This window comes from Onychomys torridus, chromosome 1 (assembly GCF_903995425.1).
Source record: "Onychomys torridus chromosome 1, mOncTor1.1, whole genome shotgun sequence".
NCBI lineage: Eukaryota > Metazoa > Chordata > Mammalia > Rodentia > Cricetidae > Onychomys > Onychomys torridus.
In genome coordinates this window covers 42568544-42588418 of record NC_050443.1, presented here as the reverse complement: position 1 = coordinate 42588418, position 19875 = coordinate 42568544, and the positions used below count along the sequence as shown (strand labels likewise).

The 19875-nt window shown below is 37.3% G+C and overlaps 1 protein-coding gene across 4 annotated transcripts in view; it reads right to left on the bottom strand.

The window, feature by feature from the left end:
- Ube3a (ubiquitin protein ligase E3A) overlaps positions 1-18753 on the bottom strand; it is a 90125-nt gene extending 71372 nt beyond the window's left edge. The window contains exons 1-3 of one of the 4 annotated variants that reach the window (XM_036184013.1): positions 18656-18716; positions 5492-5555; positions 3247-3366 (exon numbers count right to left, since the gene is read on the bottom strand). In XM_036184013.1, coding sequence (XP_036039906.1) covers positions 3247-3266 — 20 coding nt within the window. In that variant the 5' untranslated portion in view covers positions 3267-3366; positions 5492-5555; positions 18656-18716. Of the gene's footprint in view, positions 1-3246; positions 3367-5491; positions 5556-18655 lie in introns of all 4 variants that reach the window. The other 3 variants (XM_036184030.1, XM_036184039.1, XM_036184021.1) reach the window with 3 other exon arrangements.
- Positions 18754-19875: the final 1122 nt, after the last annotated feature.

The window sequence follows — 19875 nt, the reverse complement described above, 5'->3', positions numbered from 1 at the left end:
GGCAAACACACCAAGGTGTGGAATAAGCACTTGATTTTGGAAGTAATGTTTTACTGAGACAGTCCCATGTATTTAAACACTGTGTGTGTGTATATGTGTGTGTGTGTGTGTGTGTGTGTGTGTGTGTGTGTGTGTGTGTGTGTTTACTGAAAAAGCAAGGTTAAGTACTTTCAGGAAAGACCGGGTTTTCCTCAAAACTTAAAATGTTACACAACTCCCTTAAACAATCTGCCCAGCTTCTGCTCTAAACAATTCAAACTAAAATATAATAGTGTATGTAAATCTTAAAATATTTAAATTCTATGTACCTTTCTAATCATAATTACTGTGGTCCAACAAGGAAATTAGATTTCTCTAAAAAACATTTATTTGTCATCAGTATGTATGTTGAGTATTATATTTGTTAGATAATTGTAAGCTAGTTTCAGCTCTGATAGCTGCTAGTTATTTTCTTTATTTTTAATATATTAGCTAATATAGAAAATGCATACATCTAAAGCATCAAAAGGCATCCCATATTTATTGGGTTGGAACAAAAGGTAATTTTCGATAATCCTAGCACATGGTTAAAGAATGAATTCCAGAGCTGGACACAGCAGCACTTTCCTGTAATTCCTGTAATCAGAGGATAATCCAGGATCATACTTATTTTGGAGCCAGCCTGGACTAAACAGTGAAACAACACATCACAAAAGTAAAATATTTTTTAAAAAAAAAAACCTGTTACTCTGTTAGTTTTTATAAATCATTAAAGTGTGAGAGTCAATGTTCTAAGATGAACTGATTTTAATACCTATTTATAACACTTCAAATTCCCAAAATGGGTTAGAAAAAAATAATAAAAGATTAAGTTAAAATTTTCAAATTGGTATAAAAAGACTTGATTTGTGAATTTATCACTGACTTCAGACTTTACAACTTAAACAAACAGACAAAAAGCATTTATAAAAAGGTTTATTTTGGCTCATTGATATGGAAATAATTTTTAACAAAGAATCTTAAGGGGCTGGAGAGGTGGCTCACTGGTTAAGAGCACTGGCTGCTCCAAGAATTAAAGTTTGACTAGGAGCACCCACACAGCTGCTCACAACCATCTGTAACTCCAGTCCTCGCCCTGGTGCCTTCTTATGGCCTCTGTGGGCACCAGGAACACACGTGGTTCACATACATACCTGTAAGCAAAACACTCATACACTTAAAATAAAGAAATAAAATTTAAAAATAACACTCACTGCAAATCATTTACATTCCAAATCAGTAACACACACACACACACACACACACACACACAGAGAGAGAGAGAGAGAGAGAGAGAGAGAGAGAGAGAGAGACAGACAGAGAGAGAGAGAGAGAGAGAGAGAGAGAGAGAGAGAGAGAGACGCACAAATGGCACACTTAATTAAAAACAGACCCAAAGCTCAAATATTTTAGATTTTCTTAGCAGTGTATTTATATTTTCTGTTTAACACAAAAATACATAGGAACTGAAAATTGGGGCTTGGTAGTGACAATAAATGTAACACTTTTCCACCTTCTTCCCCCCAGGGAACAAGCAAACCATCTGCGGTATACCATTTTCCACCAGCCTTAAATAAATACTCCAAGATTAGTCTCAAACTTACATCCCATACAAAAGGACTAGAAGCGCTAAAACATGATGATAACCCATATGTACTAGCTAAGTCATTTTTTAATGTGCCCCTCCAACGTTCGTCATTACACTGTGAGGTAAAGCTGGCTTAAAAAAAAAAAGGAAACCTGTAAGCAATGAGAAAGACAAATTACAAACTTTTAAAGGAAGCAAAATGTTCGAACAGGTAAAGGGAAAATTTTTAAAAGCTTAGGGAATGATGATGGAAAAAAATTAGGAAAAATGTAAGACAAGAGAGAAAATAACATATCTCAGGAGAACATTACAGAACTACTGCAAAGTTTCAAGATCCTAAAATGGGCTATAGAGTAACTATATCTTCAAACGGTCAACTATAACTGTTTTCCCAAATTCTGTTCCCTAAACAGAGGATGTGAACAGCAGAATCATAATGCCAATAAAGTATTGTATATATACGATTTGATGTTTACATATATTAGAACCAGCTATTAAACACTATTAAGCCAAACTAACACCCTAAAACAACCCAATCCAGCAAACAGAATAAAAAAGGATTCAAAGATTATTATCCTAAAATTATTTTCTCTCGGTCTCTTAGACATAGCATAGGCTGCTTTCATTCAAACTGCAGTCTTATTTTAGTCAAGAGAAAAGTAAATATATACAACAGAAACATGTTATTGATAATTATTGTGTACATCTGAATAATGTCTACTCTCAGACTACTTCAAGAATATTTTAAGTTACTAAAATATACCCTAAAACTAGAATTAACTCTCAAAATTATGAGTATATATAACACCTACTAACAGTTCCAAAGCTGTACTTTGGTTCTTAATGAGCTTATGGTTTCTTTACTACCAATGCACTGGAAGGAAAAAAGAATACAGTACATGCTTTTAAATTTTCAAAATTCAAAACCAAAGTTAAAAAAAAACACTAACCAAGTTATCCTAAAGTTTGCCCAAATAAATAAATAAACAAACAAACAAACAAAATTAGAAAACTGAAACATACCTAGTAACACTGATGAGAAAAAAAGTCTTAAAAGTATCAATTTTAGCTATAAACTTGAATGACAGAAAATGAGATCACAAAACACCCACTAATCTGAACAGTGCAACGTGAGCTTGCAAATCTAACCTTTTAAGGATGTAAAGCTGCACTTTTAACTCCACTGTAACTCTCGAGGACAAAAAGTAGACTAGTTTTACTAAAGGGACTATACTTCTAGGGAGGCATTTAAACTTCTACCACAAAAGAAGGTATACTTAAGAACACTAATCAAAGCATTTTCCATGTACTTCTTAAAATCTCATAATGTAATCTTCAAATATTTTGAGAAACACTTTCTCATTTACATGTAATCTTCAAATATTTTGAGAAACACTTTCTCATTTACCTATACAGAAAAACAGGTCTTTGATGACTACTTCTCTTCATGAATGGAAGGGCAGGAAAGAAATTATAATAAATATCTTAGAAAGGAGATTAAATGGAGAAATAGCTCAATTCTTAGGTCCTCTATTCTTAGCAGTATTCCTGCTACCTATGCATGTTCTTCATTTTTACAGCACATATTTCACTTTATAATGACAGCCTTTTAAAGACTGTAAAATAACATTCAAAATTACCTTTTACAAGCTGTGGCCATTCGGTGACATCAGGGTGATAACAGCTTTGAGTCACTGATTAAAAACAGGTTGTCACACCAGTCTAGCTGCTAACTTGATCTGAACGTAGGTTTAATAATTCTAATAAATTAAACAAACCTTTAGTTAGAACACTAGCAAAAACCCAATTCATAATCTTCAAAGCTTCAAATCAGTTGTCAATATAAAATTAGAAGAATTACCAAAGGAAAACCTTTATGGACTGTTTTCCAGTATATTGTTTTCTTAAACGACCTCATCACTTGAGAAAATGAGGAATGTTCTCAATCCAAAACTTAAAAATGCTCCAAAAATCCAGAAAATTTTAAATCATCATGTCAGCAACTCAAAAAGGTTTAGATTTAGGGATATTTCAGATTTTGCATTTTCAGATTCAGATTAGATATGCTTAACCAGTAAAGTCTACAGAAACATGCCAAAATCTAAAAAATTATTAAATCCGAAACATATCTGGTCCCAAGCATTTCTGAAAAAGATAATAATCCCTACTTTTCAATGTTTATATGGTTTACAAAGTACAATGATCAACAATACCCTTATGTTCAACTGACTTTAGTTAGCTCTACATGATCAAAACAGACACTATAAGAATAACATTAAGCAGCCTCAGAGTGATTAACCAACTTGCCCAAGATTATACAAATAATGTTGAAAGTAAGATTAAAACCAAGACTGACTAACCTTTTACTGATTATTAAAGTTTTGCTAAGGCTTAGTTTTGCTTTACTGACTTTTGAGATATGAATAAGCAAAGATTTAGAATATGGATTAAGGCAATAGCTATATGAGACTGATTTAATAACAGGAGTCTTAAATGGATAGAGAAATCATCTACTAAAAAGGGAAATTCTTGATGAAATAGTTACACACACACACACACACATATTCTGTATTTAAGTAGAATCATGTAAAATTAACTTAAAAGTCCTTGAGTTGTATAAAAAAGTGTTCATTCTCAATCCCATTAGACTCAATTCTATGAAATAATATGGCAAAATATGAATGTATATCCTTATTCTTCAAGTACCTTAACTCACATACAAAATTTTAACCAAATCTTTCTGATTCAAATTACACAGTACTCTTTAATCATACTGTAATTCTGTCAAAATGTCTTATGTCAGGAATATATCAGTACTGAGAAATCATTTTATCTAGTTAGTTTTTTCCACAAACATCTTTCATCGATCCATACACATAGAATAAATTTCAATGAACTAAAGGAAAGAAGTATATGATTAGAGAGGGGAAAGCCCCTTCAGAGTTAACATCCTCAGACAGCAATACAAACAAGGTGGCTAAAAGCCTGAATCAGAACCCAATTTAAAATAGGAAGGTATCTGAGAATCTCAAAGGAATTATTTAAACATCGATGTTTGAGCCCCTATTTTTGCTAGTGTTGGCCTGAGTATATATATAAGCAACTTTAGGGGATTCCAATAAGTAGCATTTATAATCTCTGTAAGAAATAACTCAATTTCCCAGATTTTCCTATCATAACTGTGTCTCCTAATAACAACACAGGCATCACTGAGATAGCAAGGGACAAAAAACAACATCCTTAAAATGCATGAGACAGTTCCTTTATGTTTCTCATGAGACTAATAGCTTATGTGGATTGAGAATATTCAAATGAACCTAACTTCCAACTTAAAAACACAAAAATGGCAAAAGTGAAAGTAAAATCGATCAATTCATTGAAGAATTACACACACTCTAAAGATTAAGTCAAGCACTCTCTTGTAATCTTTTCCTTTTTTATGAGGTAGAGTGCTCAGCTGAACACTGGTTCCAAAGCCAATCTGAGATTCTACTGTCTGCTTGATCACTTAGGAACTGGGAAATCTTGGGCAAGTTAGATTACCTCTCTAAACCTCAATTACCTTACAGATAGAATTAAGACCATAGTATGTCTTGTATACATATGCTCGCAAGTAAATCAGATTCTTCACACCCACAGCCTAACAGCCAATTCTATTTCCTAGATATTCTTGTCCATATTACTTTATGTCTCAGTAATCTCTTATACATTCTTTCAGCACCCCACTTATATCTCTCAGCCTACCTGGTAGCATACTCACCACTTAACATGATCCTTTAAAAATGACAGGCGCTCAAATTTATTGAACGCATTTGGCATTATGCTAGCCATGACATTAAGATAATTCATGCAATATGAATTTCAAAAAGTAAAACAGAAACATACCATATTTCAGCAAACTTCTGAGGAGCTGGTGAATTCTAAAATCAGGCTCTTACAGATTTTTAACCTAAAATATAAAACACCTCACTCAATTCTTTTAACATAAACAACTGGATAGTCTTTCAGAAAAAAAAAAAAAACTGAAATTCATTATAAAATAAAAGCAAATCCATCTTTAATAATACTTATAAAAATCCAAAAATATACTGAAAGACAAATTACCCTACTCCTGTTACCAAGATAAGTAGTAGGGTAGCTAAGCAGGCTGTGATCCAAACATTTTCATCTGGGAAAGCATGTTTCCCATTTTCATGTACAAAGATTAATGCTCCTCATTTCCTAGCTAACCTCCTTACAGATAAGATGAAAATTATGAAAACTGTTCACATACCTCAAATCCCTCCGGAAACCTATAGTAATTCTGCTTCAGATAAACTCTATATGCGAAACATCTGCTGTACAAAAACATAGATGCTTATCTACTACCTGTCAGAGTTGCAACCACGGCTAAATCCTTTGACCTCTCTGTCTCTCAAGTGTTAAATAAGTGGTTGAATTTAAAGAAAATGTACTGAAAGAATAAAGATGCCTTTCCTGACACATAACAGGGCCCATTAAACTGTAGCATTACTTAAGTAAAGTACTCCATGTGTATCTTAAATCTTCACAAATAAAAAAACAACAAAAACACCCAACTTAATGTCACCATGCACAAAACTAAAGTCCATGTGGATCAAAGACCTCAACATAAATCCAGTTACACTGAACCTGATAGAAGAGAAAGTGGGAAGTAGCCTTGAATGCATTGGCACAGGAGACCACTTCCTAAATGTAACACTAGTAGCACAGACACTGAGAGCAACCTCCTGAATGGGACCTCCTGAAACTAAGAAGCTTCTATAAGATAGAACAGTAGCCAACCCCACATTTGACAGAGGGCTAATCTCCAAAATATATAAAGAATTCAAGAAACTAGACATCAAAATACCAAATAATCCAATTTAAAAAATTGGGTATAGTTCTAAACAGAAAATTCTCAACAGAAGAATCTCAAATGGCCAAAAGACATTTAAGGAACTGCTCAACTTCCTTATCCATCAAGAAAATGCAAATAAAAACGACTCAGATACCATCTTACACCTGTCAGATGTAAGGTTTTGATCAAAAACAAGAGATCAAAAATACTGATGACAGCTTATATTGGCAAGAAACTGGAGTAAGGGGAACATTCCTCTACAGTTGATGGGAGTGCAAACTTGTACAGCCACTTTGGAAATGAGTAAGGCAGTTTTTTAGAAAATTGGGAATTGATCGACCTCAAGACCCAGACATACCACTCTTGGGAATATACCCAAAGGATGCTCAATCATATCACATGCACACTTGCTCAACTATGATCATAGCAGCACTGTTTGCAATAGCTAGAACCTGGAAATAACCTAGATGCCCCTCAACCAAAGAATGGATAATGAAAATGTGGTACATTTACATAATGGAGTATTACTCAGCGGTTTAAAAAAAAAAAAAAAAAAACAATGACATCATGAAATGTGCAGGCAAATGGATGGTACTAGAAAAAAATCATCCTGAGTAAAGCAACCCAAACCCAGAAGGACAAACATGGCATGTACTCACTCATAAGTGGATACGAGAGGTAAAGCAAAGGATAACCAGGCTACAATCTACAACCCCAGAGAGGCTAAGTAACAAGGATGACCCTAAGAGGGACAAGCACAGATCACCCTAGGACAAAGAAATAGATAAAATCTCCTGGGTAATCTGTGTTTGAGGGGAGAGGATGAGGGATGAAAACATGAGGGAACCGATGGTTGAATTGGGGAAGGGAGGGATGGAAGAGCAATGAAAGAGATGTTTTGATAGAGAGAGCCATTATGGAGTTAGGGAGAAACCTGGTGCTAGGGAAATTCCCAGGAACCCACAAAAAGGACCCCAGCAAAGACTCCTAGCAATAGTGAAGAGGGTGCCTGAACTAAATGGTCATCATAGAACCTTCATCCAGTAACTGATGGAAGCAGATGCAGAGATCCACAGACAAGCACTGGGCTGAACTACTGGAGTCCAGTTGAAGAGAGGAAGGAGGGATTATATAAGCAAGGTGGGGTCAAGATCATGATGGGGAAACCCAAAGACAGCTGACCAAAGCTAGTGGGAGCTTGTGGACTTTGGACTGACAGCTGGGGAGAGTGACAGCTGGGGAGCCTGCACGGGACCAAACTAGGCCCTCTGAATATGGGAGACAGTTGTGTGGCTTGGTCTGTTTATGGGGCCCCTCACAGTGGGACCAGGATTTATCCCTGATTCATGAACTGACTTTTTGGAGCCCATTCCCTAGGGTAGGATACCTTGTTCAGCCTTGATGCACAGGGGAAGGACTCGGTCCTGCCTCAATTTGATATGACAGGCTTTGTTGACTCCCCATGGGAAGCCTTACCCTCTCTGAGTGGATGGAAGTGGGGAACATAGGAGGAATGAGGTGAGGGAGGAAAAACTGTGGTTGGTATGTAAAATAAAAAAAAAATGAAGAAAATAAAAAATAAATAATAAAAATAATTTAAAAAGAAAGATGTACTTAGGCTTCCGTGCAGTAATTCTGATTCAGTGCAATAAGAACGCATGAATTTGTATTTTTAACACACTTTAAGTGATCTTAATATCATAACCATATATATTTTAACATCTTATCTCTAGCATTATAACCTCCAACTCCCAATTATCAAAGGTATAACACCATTTCAGTAAGTCAGCATCTAAGGTAATTTAAAATTAAAAATAATAATCTCAATTATCCCCCATAACACCCCAAAAAGCAAAACAAAAAACAAAAAACCACTCCACTCTATATATCACCAATCTCACTGTCCTAAGGGGGAGAAAAATCTTGTGCCATCACATTCCGCTATTTCTATTTAACCTAACCACTATAAAAGTCTTCAAATTCTTCATTCAAAATATGTCAGTTAGATTTTGATTGTACACTTGTAGCTGAAAACACCATAGTAAAGAAATTATACATGATTTCTTATGCTGTGGGGGAGATGAGGATAAATTTAAAAAAAACACAATAAATTATAATTACAATTCAAAGTAAAAGCTATGAAGGAGATTCACAGACTGTGGTGCTATTATAATAGAATCCTGACTTAATGGGGGGGGGGGTGTCTATACAAGAGCTTAGATTTATCACAGACTAAATAAATCCTGTGACCTACTGGTAGGATTCACAGGCCAATAACTCAAATCATAAAATTTAAATAAGACTGTAGAATCTCTCCTCCCAAGTAAAATATATTTCTCACTGCTACAAATTCTTCCTCTGGAATCCCCCCCAATCCAACACAAGAATTCTTCTGATGGCCTTTAGTTGCTTTCAGAGCAAAGTTTAATCTCTCTATCACAACATTTAAGACTATGAAATCAAACCTTGCTAGCACAGCTTCTTCTTCCTGACTAGACAAAACATTAATAAGAGTATGTCAATCATTCATTTTTATACTTCTAATCCTTAAAAATGTTTAAAGAATAAAATAGCTCATAAGAGAAAACTTGGGTGGCTTGCTATACATAGTACATAAACACAAGGCTAAGATTCAAATGTAAATCTGATTCTAAAAACTATCTATGGCCATTCTTTATAAAAAACATTCTAACTTATATTCAGGCCTGGAAATGTTAACTTTAAATTATTTTTTAATATTTCCTCTTTAAAGAATCTACTGATTCTTTTCCCTACATCATTACCAAGACTGTTGTGATACAGAGCTTTATTATTTTACTAGTTTCTTTCTCATATACTTTGACAGAATTATCTTCCTAGAAATTAGAATTTGATCATCTCTCATATTAAAAATTTCTATGTCTTCTCAATGCCAACAATACAAATTTCAAACTTTTTTTTCATATTAACTGAGATCCTTGTCACATGGTCAAACCCAGTCATCCAAATGTTACCCATATGTGCTGACATCCTGAGATATCAACCTCCTTGGGTTATTGCACTCTATCATATTAGAAGTCCCTATTTCTGATCTCAATAATTCTGCTTTTCAGGACATTTCTCTAGAAATATTTCCCTTTGCCCTGCTATTTCCATCCCTTATTCACCTATAAAAGCTTATTTTAAAAAAAAAAACAAAAACAAAACTATTATTTCAAACCTTTAGAGCACCCTAAATGAACATAGACAATTAAAAAGACTGGAAGTAAAGCAACAACAATTATAGGGAAATCAGAACCTTCACGTTACTAGTAAAATTATTTGTTAAAAAATACAGCCACTTTGAAAAGCATTTAAAAGTGTCTCTAATTTTAAATAATTACCTATGGCCCAGCCAGTTCACACCTACATACATACTCAAGAGAATGATGTATAGTTACAACAAAAGGTGTAAACATATATTCACAACATTAACAACCAAAATTGGAAGCAACCCAAATACCTATCAGCTGATGACTGAACAGACGATAATCAAGAACAAACAATGAAGTACTATTATATGCTACATGAATGAACATGAATGAACAATAACAATGGTATTATGTCAAGAAATAAATACACCACACACAAAAGGTTATCGTTTAATTGCCCAAAAGAACTTAATAAATTGGTTTTATAGTATTGTGAAGAACAGAAGTCCAAGAGCCAAGACAAATCCAAAAGTAAGTAAGGAGCCTTGGAATCCCAGCTTTCAAAGCTGTATGTGAAGTTATTAAAAATAAAATCAATGACGCAGTTAAAAAAAAAAAAAGCAAATGAAAAAGCAAAAGGGAGATGATACAAGTGACATTTTAAAAAATTGGGAAAAAATTTAACTCAATGTTAGGACCACTAGCTTTTCATATTCTTAAAAAAAAAAAAAAAAAAAAAAAAAAAAAAAAAAGGATTCCTCTCTTCAGATGGACCAAAATAAATGATCCATACCAAAAACCTTCAACTAATAACAGATAATATCACAAACAATTTCACTTTTTAAAATTGTAAAAAATCATGACTTTAACCTTAGAAACTGAGACTGAGATGTTTACCAGGAGAGAATGCTACATTGGATGTTCAAGCTAACAACAAAGCCCTGGGATCTTACAGAATTAGGTGACCCAATCTTCCTGCTTTGTAAAAAATATCCTAATAAGATAAAAATGTAGGGCTGGTAAGATGATTTTGTGGGCAAAGTACTAGCCATACAAGCCTGACACCTTAGTTAGATCTCGGGGACCAAAGTTAAAAATTGACAGAAACTAAATTATCCTCTGACCTCCATACACATAGTATGGTACTCCTATGCCCAAACACACATCATACAAAACAATATTAATATTAATAGCAATAATAACAGAAACTTGCCCTGGACATAATGCACAGAACCACAAAAATAGATAAGATGATAGATAAATAGACAGATAGACAGGCAGACAGGCAGGCAGTCAGGCAAGCAGATGAACAAATGAATAGATAAATGTTATTATTACAACATGACAATTTTAAGCACAGAATAAGTAACTAAATAATCAAAATACTACCTCAGTAAAAAGAGAGATCAATCTTAATTTCTCAAAATTTGGTATGAATAATTGTCCAGTATTGATCTAGTACTGCCTATTTCTGCTTAATTTTTATCTCCAGCAGAGGATTATTCATTATCATACATACATGTTTCCCAAACATACAGCAAGTATCCTAAACCAGACTTGCAAAAACTAATATATATAATATATATTATATATTATGTTTGTGTGTATATACATACATACACACACACACATATATATGTAGTTCTTTCATTCTAGCATTTACAAATGCCTTTATCTGCAAAAGGAAAAGGTTGACAGGGAGAGACAAAGAAAGAAGGAGACAAGAGGGAAGAAAGAGATGCAGGAGAGAAAGATGGAGAAAGGGAGAAGGAAAAGGACAGAGAATGCAAAATGTGTACACGAGAAAACATTTACTGTTCTCACAGACTCTTCAATACAGGAGTAGACATTTAATTTCAATTGGTAAAGTTATGTACATATTCCACAGCAAAAATATACCTGTTTTTAAGTTCACTTCTTCCCTATGTTTCATTTAACTCAAAAAATGGAGTAAGATAAATTTTCAGAATGGGATAGGCAGATGATCCATACACAGTTAAATCAGACCAAAAAAGCCTCATTTTTAAAGTAACATGAAACATAATGTACCAGGCAGAAATTATACACGATCTGAAGAACAGATACCAAGTGTTATGTGTACAAAAGACTAAAATTAGCTCAGTTCTATTATGCTTATGGGTTCTTATTTCAAATTTATATAGTCCAATCTATGGAATAAAGTATATTCCTCCTTTAAGTTCCCAAACTTTAATTTCCTATTCCTATCTCCAAACTAAAAACCTATACGTTACAGAATCAGTGAGAAACAGTAACAGAGAGAATGAGAATGGAGCAGCATTTACAAGTGGAGAAATTTCATTTATTAGAAACTTGGGATTTGGATTTTCCTAGTGTATTTTCCAACAGCAACACAGGATACATTGTCAGCTCACTTCAGAAGTGAGGAAAGAAAAATATTGTCTAACTAGTCTTTATCTGAAATAAGATCTATCAACTAGTACACATAATATACAGGACTCAAAAAGCATTTTTTATTTTTATTTTTATATATATTTATTTTATTTTTTATTTTAAAGTCCCAAATAAAACAAAAATATTTAACAAAGACAAATATTAAATATCCTCATTTTTGGCATGTTGTATGATCAGCAAATATGGTACATATCCACACTGAGGGGCACAATAAACAGAAATTTTAAGGAAAAAAATACTAATAAGCTAGAACCTACTTCCCTTTATGACACACTGGCTTTATATACAAAGCACGACTATGAAGTTCTTCTTTTCCCTTCCAAAGAACAGCATTATGCTTCACATCCAATACTAGGTGAAGTGTTGGAACTATAATGAGAAGAAATTCTTATTAGTGCTACTAAAGGTATCAACTAAAATAAATAAATAAGTAAATAAAGAATGAGTTTTGGACTGGACAACAGAGTGCAAGGAAATAACAAAATATAAAGTTTGTTCATACTGAATATGTGGCTCATTATAGTATCCTCTACATTGTCCATATCTTCTATATTTAAGTAGAAGCATCTGAATTTATTTTACATCACAGACTATAAAACTAAAATTATGGCCATGTTTCATTCCACATAGACAATTCTAAGACTACTTCCTTACATTTGAGAGAAAGTCCATTAGAAATCTGAATTGGACAAGCCATCACCTCTTTACACAAGGCAGAAGTTGTTACATGGAAAGACCATCCATAGAAATACAACACGGAGAGCAACTTCATTCAGGCCACGAATAGTTCTGTGTACAAAACTGCTAGCTTTAAATGCCCAAAAGAACATTTTCACTTGAACATGTATATGTATGCACCAGGCACAAGTAAGAAACAGTGGTTCACAGCCACAGACCCGGCACTGGAGCAGTGAAATCAGAAGGATAAGCAGCTCAGGTCATCTTCAACTATAGAATTTGAGGCTAGCCTGGGCTCCATAAGACACTGTCTTAAAAAACATACAAAGTCAACAAGAAAGTATCCCAGCACTTGGAAGGCATAGGCATATGACCAAGAATTCAAGGATAGCATGAGCTACACTGTCAGGTACAGTCTAGCCTGGGCTATGAAGAAGTATTGCATATGAGCAACATAATCCGCTGAAACTAGAAAGTAGTAACACTTTCATGTGTGAGATTGTAGTGTCTTAGAAAGATAAATGGCCTGTTCATTTTTAGTTCATTCTGGCTCAAAAAACAGAGGTAAGGAGAGCAAGTCCTTCTGCAGCAAAAAAAAAAAAAAAAAAAAAGTGAATTCTTTCCTTTATTTCAATAGTCCCAGGTTGTTTCTGTTTCCTGAACCACTGAAACTCTGAAGCATTTATTATTTCTTGTGTGGCTTCGGGAAAGTAAGACCTAGAGATACTAGAGATGCATAACATATACTTGAACCTATATCAAAAAGCAGTGTTAAAAAAAAAAACACTTTCATTTCATTTGTAGATAGTCCTAATACTAATAATCTTTCCAAATTACTATCCAGTTAGTTTACTTGTTCTAGACAATTGAACTCAAGGAACTATAGCTAGCATTTTTGTAATTAAATGAAAACATGAGAAGAAATTTGATGTGTATTTATCAATAAGTCACTTTGTTAAGAAGGAATAAAGCACCTTCAAGTATTTCAAATACCTCATGTTTGGAAAAAGAAATTATGAGAAAAATAACAGTATGTCTATTTAATACAATTTTATTTCACATCTTTTATTAGCAAGAATAAAAGCTCTGCCTGTGGCATCTTCTAAAGGGTACCTTTTATTAATAGTATGGAAAATAAATACCTCCATAAAAGTGGGTGGGCAATTACAAAGTACATGTAACTATTCTTCTGAACAGATAGACCAGAACACCTGCCAATATATGTAGAATCCTGACCTGGGAGCCAGAGACTCCAGACTGATTCTGGCCCTGGGTGATTTAAGAAAATCATATTAAACCTTAACTCTTAATTTCCTCGTGTTTAAAAAAAAAATGCAGAAGCTGATCTCAGGCAGAGGACTATTCTGGTTAATAACATCTATAACTCCATTAGCAGAAGTTAGAATGATAATCACTCTCCAAAAACTAGTACTAACAAGCCAAGTACCAGAGTAAATCTATTTTATTTTACACATACCACACATGTATGCATACTATAAATCAGATATTGAATGATAGGCTGGAACCAAGACATGAACACATGTGCTTGGATTGTATTCCCAGCCAACTCCCCAAAAAAGGTACCAACAGTAAGTTTTAACAATGGCAGCTAAGGGCTAAGGGATGCCTCATCTACAGAACTGACCTAAGACTGGAAGGGCATAGAGAATCAAGTTCTATAACATGACAAGATATTACTTTAAAAAAGGGGGGGGGGGGTGTTATATGCAATAAATGACTGAACTATCTATCACCTTCCAAATGATAGACATGTTTTGTTTTTGTTTTTTTAACCCATATAACTCAGGCCAGTTTATAGTATTCAAAGGAGATTCAGAAATGTTAGTTGACTATTTGTAAATATACTAATTAACTATTTCAGGCATATTCCACAATATGACTTGAATGGTTACATCCCCCTAAAACTTCTCTAAGAGCCTAAAATCTGAGGTGAGAAAATTACAAGGTGGGGCTTTTAGGAGAATCTTGATGAGCAAGAACAGTATCCTTAGCACTGGTAAAGCAGAGGCAGGTGGCTCTCTGAGTTGGAGACCTGCTTAGTTTCTATAGCTAGTTTCAGAAGCTAGTGAGATCCTGTCACAAAAAGGGGGTGGGGAGGAAGAAGGGAGGAAAGGAGAGGGGAGTGCAAGGGAGAGGAAGGGAAGCTGAAGAGATGGCTCAGTAGTTAAGAGCACTTGCTGCTCTTCCAGAGCACCTAGGTTCAATTACCAGAACCCTCACAGCAACTAACAACTATCTGTAATCCTAGTCATAGCAGACCAAACACCTTCTTCTGGCCTCCACAGGCTCTGTACTCATGTGGTACAGTCATGCATGCAGGCAAAACTTTCATAAATAAAATCTCAAAGAAAAAAATAATAAGAGAGGCAGACAGAAACACAGGGACACATTTCAACCCAAACATGGTGGTACAGGCCTGTAATCTAGCTACTATGGAAGATGAGACAGGAGGACTCCCAGCTCAAGGTCGGCCTAGGCTAGAGTGAGTCTAAGGCAGCCTGGCCAACCAAATTAGGACTGTGTCAAAAAGCACAAAAAGGACAAGGACCGGCATGTGAGAGGACCTACGTTCAATTCCTAGTCCAGCTAAACAAATCTTCCTAAAACTACTCATTTTCAATGAAATTAGCTTTGATCTTAGAACTTTTCAGTGTCCATAACTATGAGATACATTGCTATTTAAGGTGTGTGTATAGGGGTGGGGGATGGGAGTGTCTTTTTCTTTATGTAAACTACCCAGTGTTTGATAATACAGCAGGCTAAATAGGCTTAAGGCATCTGGAAAGATACTCTCTGACTAAACAACAGAAATCCTTGCACTTAAAGACTGAACTCACAGTGAAAAGGAAAACAAGCAGTAGAACAAATAATAGGCTACACATCACTATATACAAGATAATTCAGAAAAACTGGGTATGATGTCTTCTAAGGTAAAATTGAAAGGCACACTGTACAGTCTTTAATTCTCACATCCGGGATAGCTTCACCATCCTGTTTATAGATAAAAACCATGGCTCAGCAAAAATGAAATCAAGCTCTAATTACACAGCTATTTCCAGGCTGAACGGTACTGGCACACGGCTTTATCCCAGAGGCAGAGGCAAGGAGATCTCTGTAAGTTCAAGGCCAAGCTGGTAACACAGCTAGTTCCAGGACAGCTGGGGATATAGAGAAACCTCTGTCTTGAAACCACCACAACCACCACCACAACCACACCATCACCACCACCACCACCCCAAGACAAAAAAATAAGGAAAGAAAAAAAAACCCACAAAGCTATTTCCACTACACATTTTATCACATCTCTATCATTAATTTTTTTTGAGACATGCTCTCACCTCTTATCCTAGGCTAGCCTCGACCATGCCACAATCCTGCCTCAGCCTCTCAATCGTTGATTTACAGATGCCTGGCTTAACATTGTCTTTATATTTAACAGTGAGGAAAAAAACTGTCAAAACCATCCAAAATTCTGTTATCCTAAACCCTTATGAAGAGAATATCAAAGACGTTTTAAAGACTATTTTTATATGGCCCTCTGTCATGTGCTTTCTGTACTTGAAAGTACTTAAAAGACCACTTCTGAAAACTCACTTCCACTTTTAAAAATCAGAAAACTGATATTTTAATAACTACATATGCACTTAGTATATAGATCAATTTAACAATAATGTTATCATTAATAACAAATATAAACCTAAATAGAATAAGTGACAGGAATATACCAATAGCCATTTAAGTTTTCTTTTTAAAGACATCTGCAATAATCATTTTAAGTTCTTGAGCAAAAAAAAAAAAAAAAAATAGCTATGGTTAGAGGAAAATGTTCATAAAACTGGGAGAAACATTATTACAGCAATTATTTGACAGAAGACAGAGATTAACATAAATGTATAAAAAAATACAACTGACTTTAACGTTACATGTCAGAAACATTATAGATAACCAATGAATGCTGTTAAAAGGACTAATCAAGTGGGATGAATTTTAGACTCTGGTAAAAATTACATTTAAGAACATAAAACAGGACAGTAGCCAGTCCTGCTGGCCTACACCTTTTAATCCCAGCACCCTCAAGTCTGAGCCAGGAGGAGAGTTCCAGGTCATCCAGAGCTACACCATAAGATCCTTTCTCAAAAAATAAAATAAAATAAAAGGTGGTAGGGAAGTAGATTTCAGGGATAAAAACAAAAGCCACCTACAAAATCTGCTTGCAAAAGATATTCTAACCCCATGTTTAAACTCCTCAGATATGGGGGCAATGTCCAAAGGAGTATGTGTATACTACTCTACACACCAATGCAAGTTAAATATTGACACAAGTCTTTCATAGCTTACATTCTGATTTTGAAAACAAAGCAACAAGGCATCTCTTTTTATTATGTAGGGTATCTCTTATTTAAAAAAAAATACAGATTGCAAATTATTTGTTGAAGCTCTCATTTTTGTTACTGATTTTGATGCATGGGCTTTTTTGTAATGCTAAGTATTTAAGGACCTACAGTCATCCTTAAGGCTTATCAGCAATATAGATGTGGTAGTCATTTCCTTAAAAATGCAGTAAGCAGATTAGCTTTAAATGGAGAATCTAATACCAAAGAAATTTCTATCATACATACCAAGACAAAATTTTCTTTTTAACCTCTACTAAATTCTAAATTTACATGAATTGCCAAAGATATTTTAAGAGTAGTCACTAATCTGAGCTGTGAGAAAAACACTTCTCATGTCCCTTTTCCCATTTATTCAACAAGATTGACTGGGTAACGACATGATTTTGGTATGTAGCTTTTTAACAGCTGTATTTCTTAAACTTTAGGTCATCTTTATTTCAAGCGCACTCTCTTCTCCAAAACATTCTGACATAATCTGCTACTTCTCCCAAAATCATAGGTTATACCCATAGTCCTTCACGATTGAAGATAATCGTGGATCATACATTCCGCATACTAGTTAGTTTACATTTGCAATAGCATACTAGCTACTTAATACAATCCCAAAGAGATTTTGTACTGTTCTATTTTAGCATGCTCATAAGAAGTCATTTTTTAAAAATGACATAAAATTGTCTTTCGAGGATTCTAAGTCTGAAAAGTGTTATTAAAATTGTATTTTCTACTTTTAGGGCTAAACTGTTTAGCACGTTCAATTCTGATTCTTCCAACAAAAAGCCTCCGCATCAAGATGGGGAAAACGTCCTTTTCATTTTCTCAACTGAAAAGGGGGAGGGGGAGGAGGAGGAGGAGGAGGAGGAAGAGGAAGAGGAGGAGGAGGAGGAGGAGGAGGCGGCGGCGGCCAACTGCTTACAGGTTTGCATTTAAATTTAACACAGCAGTTTCTGAGGAATCCAGTAACTCACGTTCAACTACTGAATTCTATCAGAAGCAGCACACGGAGAAACCGAGAGCGCAATCCTTGGGTTTGATGTGCTGCTTCATCCGTCTTTCCTTTCCAATCCACCCCCAATACCCCAACCCACTAGCACACGTCTAAATATGTCTTCCCACCCAGAGCGCCCCTTCGGAGGGAAAGGCCTGCCCGTCGCAGCCTGAAGCCACGGCTGGCTCTCCGATCCCTGCTTCGATGAGGCTCCAATCTCGATGCCCTGCACGTCCGCCCCACCCCGGGCTCACACGGGTATCCGCGGGCGACAAAACCCTCCCTCCAGCGCTCAGCCAGCACTGACAGTTAAGGCTGCAGCAGCCGCAGCCACCAGGGCCTACTCCTGGCACCGGCCCCTCCAGACCACGCGCCCCAAGCACTCGCTCACAGAGGCGGGTGAGGGCCCGGGCGCCTACCCTGCCTGAGCGGCCCAGAGGGGGACGAGAGGGCCGGCGCTACAGACGAGAGGGAGCGCGCCGGGCAGGCCGCGGCCGCAGCAGCACTGACCTGTCCTCGCCCCCGCGCCTGGGCTGCGGCCGCCTCACTGGTCCTAGTTGCCCTCGTCCGCCGCCGCCGCCCGCCACCGCCTCGTTCCCTTTCGCTGGCGCCACCGCCGGGGCTCATGCGGGACCCACGCTACTCCTCAGGAAACCGAGGCCGGGAGGCCAGGCGCCTGGGCAACGCTGGAGTCGGCGGCGCGCTGGTCGGCTGCTACCGCGGTCTGTCCACAGTGGGGTGCGAGGGAGGCGAGCAACTCCGAGCAGAAGCAGAAGGAGGCGCCACCGTCCGCGACAGGTAGACAGAGGAGAGGCGTGAGGAGGCGGTGGACGGCTGCGTGGCCGGGTGCGCGAGCGAGCGCAGGAGGGGGCAGCGAGGTGCTGGCGAAGACGCAAGGCCCTGTCGTCTCCTGAAGTCACCCACAGAGGAGCGCCACCATCTTGGGAGAAACACGGGTCTCGCGAACGCACCGCAGGACGGGAGGACCGGGTGGGCGGGCCGAGTATCCCGACAGGCAGCGCGCGCCGCCCTGCAGGGCGAGGGCTCCGAGACGAGAGGCGGGATGCGAGGCGAGGTCGCGCGTGCGTGGGAGGGCGACAGGCTCTGCCCCGCCCCGCTCGCAGCTCCGCGAGGCCGTCCTCTAGTTCGGCTCCGCCAGCGGCGCGGGGACCGGTGGGAAGGGGAGATGGCCTTGGGCTCAGTGGAAGCCTGCCGGGCGCTGTCGCCATCTTGAGACAGGGCTGGGAGAGGCTTGGTGCTTGTAGGCTTTGCTCTTTTCATCCAGCCCCTGTGCTTCAGTGTACTCGGGGAAAGCGGCCCAGGCTAGCCTGCCGAGGACAGCCTCGGGGTTCCTTAGGCAGCTAATTGGTTCCGAGAGTCGGCCGAGGCGCTGGTGTACCCAGCCCGAGGCACAAGGAGGAGCAGAAGTGTTCAATGGCTAGGGCAGACCCCTATGGCTTTTCACCCGAGCTTCCCTGGTAAACGTTGCAAGGGTTGCTGAGAGTGGAGAAGCTTTCAGCACACACAAGGTCATCAGCTCAGGCCTCTGCCAGCACAGGATAAGTCCCTGGTTTACCAGACTAGAAGATAAAAGCCCAGGTCCTGCAGTCATCTTCCAGTAGGTTGTCAACTGAGAGAAGTAACCTCCTGCTGAATCCCACGTGGATAGAGGCTAATTTTGATGTATATGACAGCTGAACCATGTTAAAGCCATGGGTCTTGATGGTACC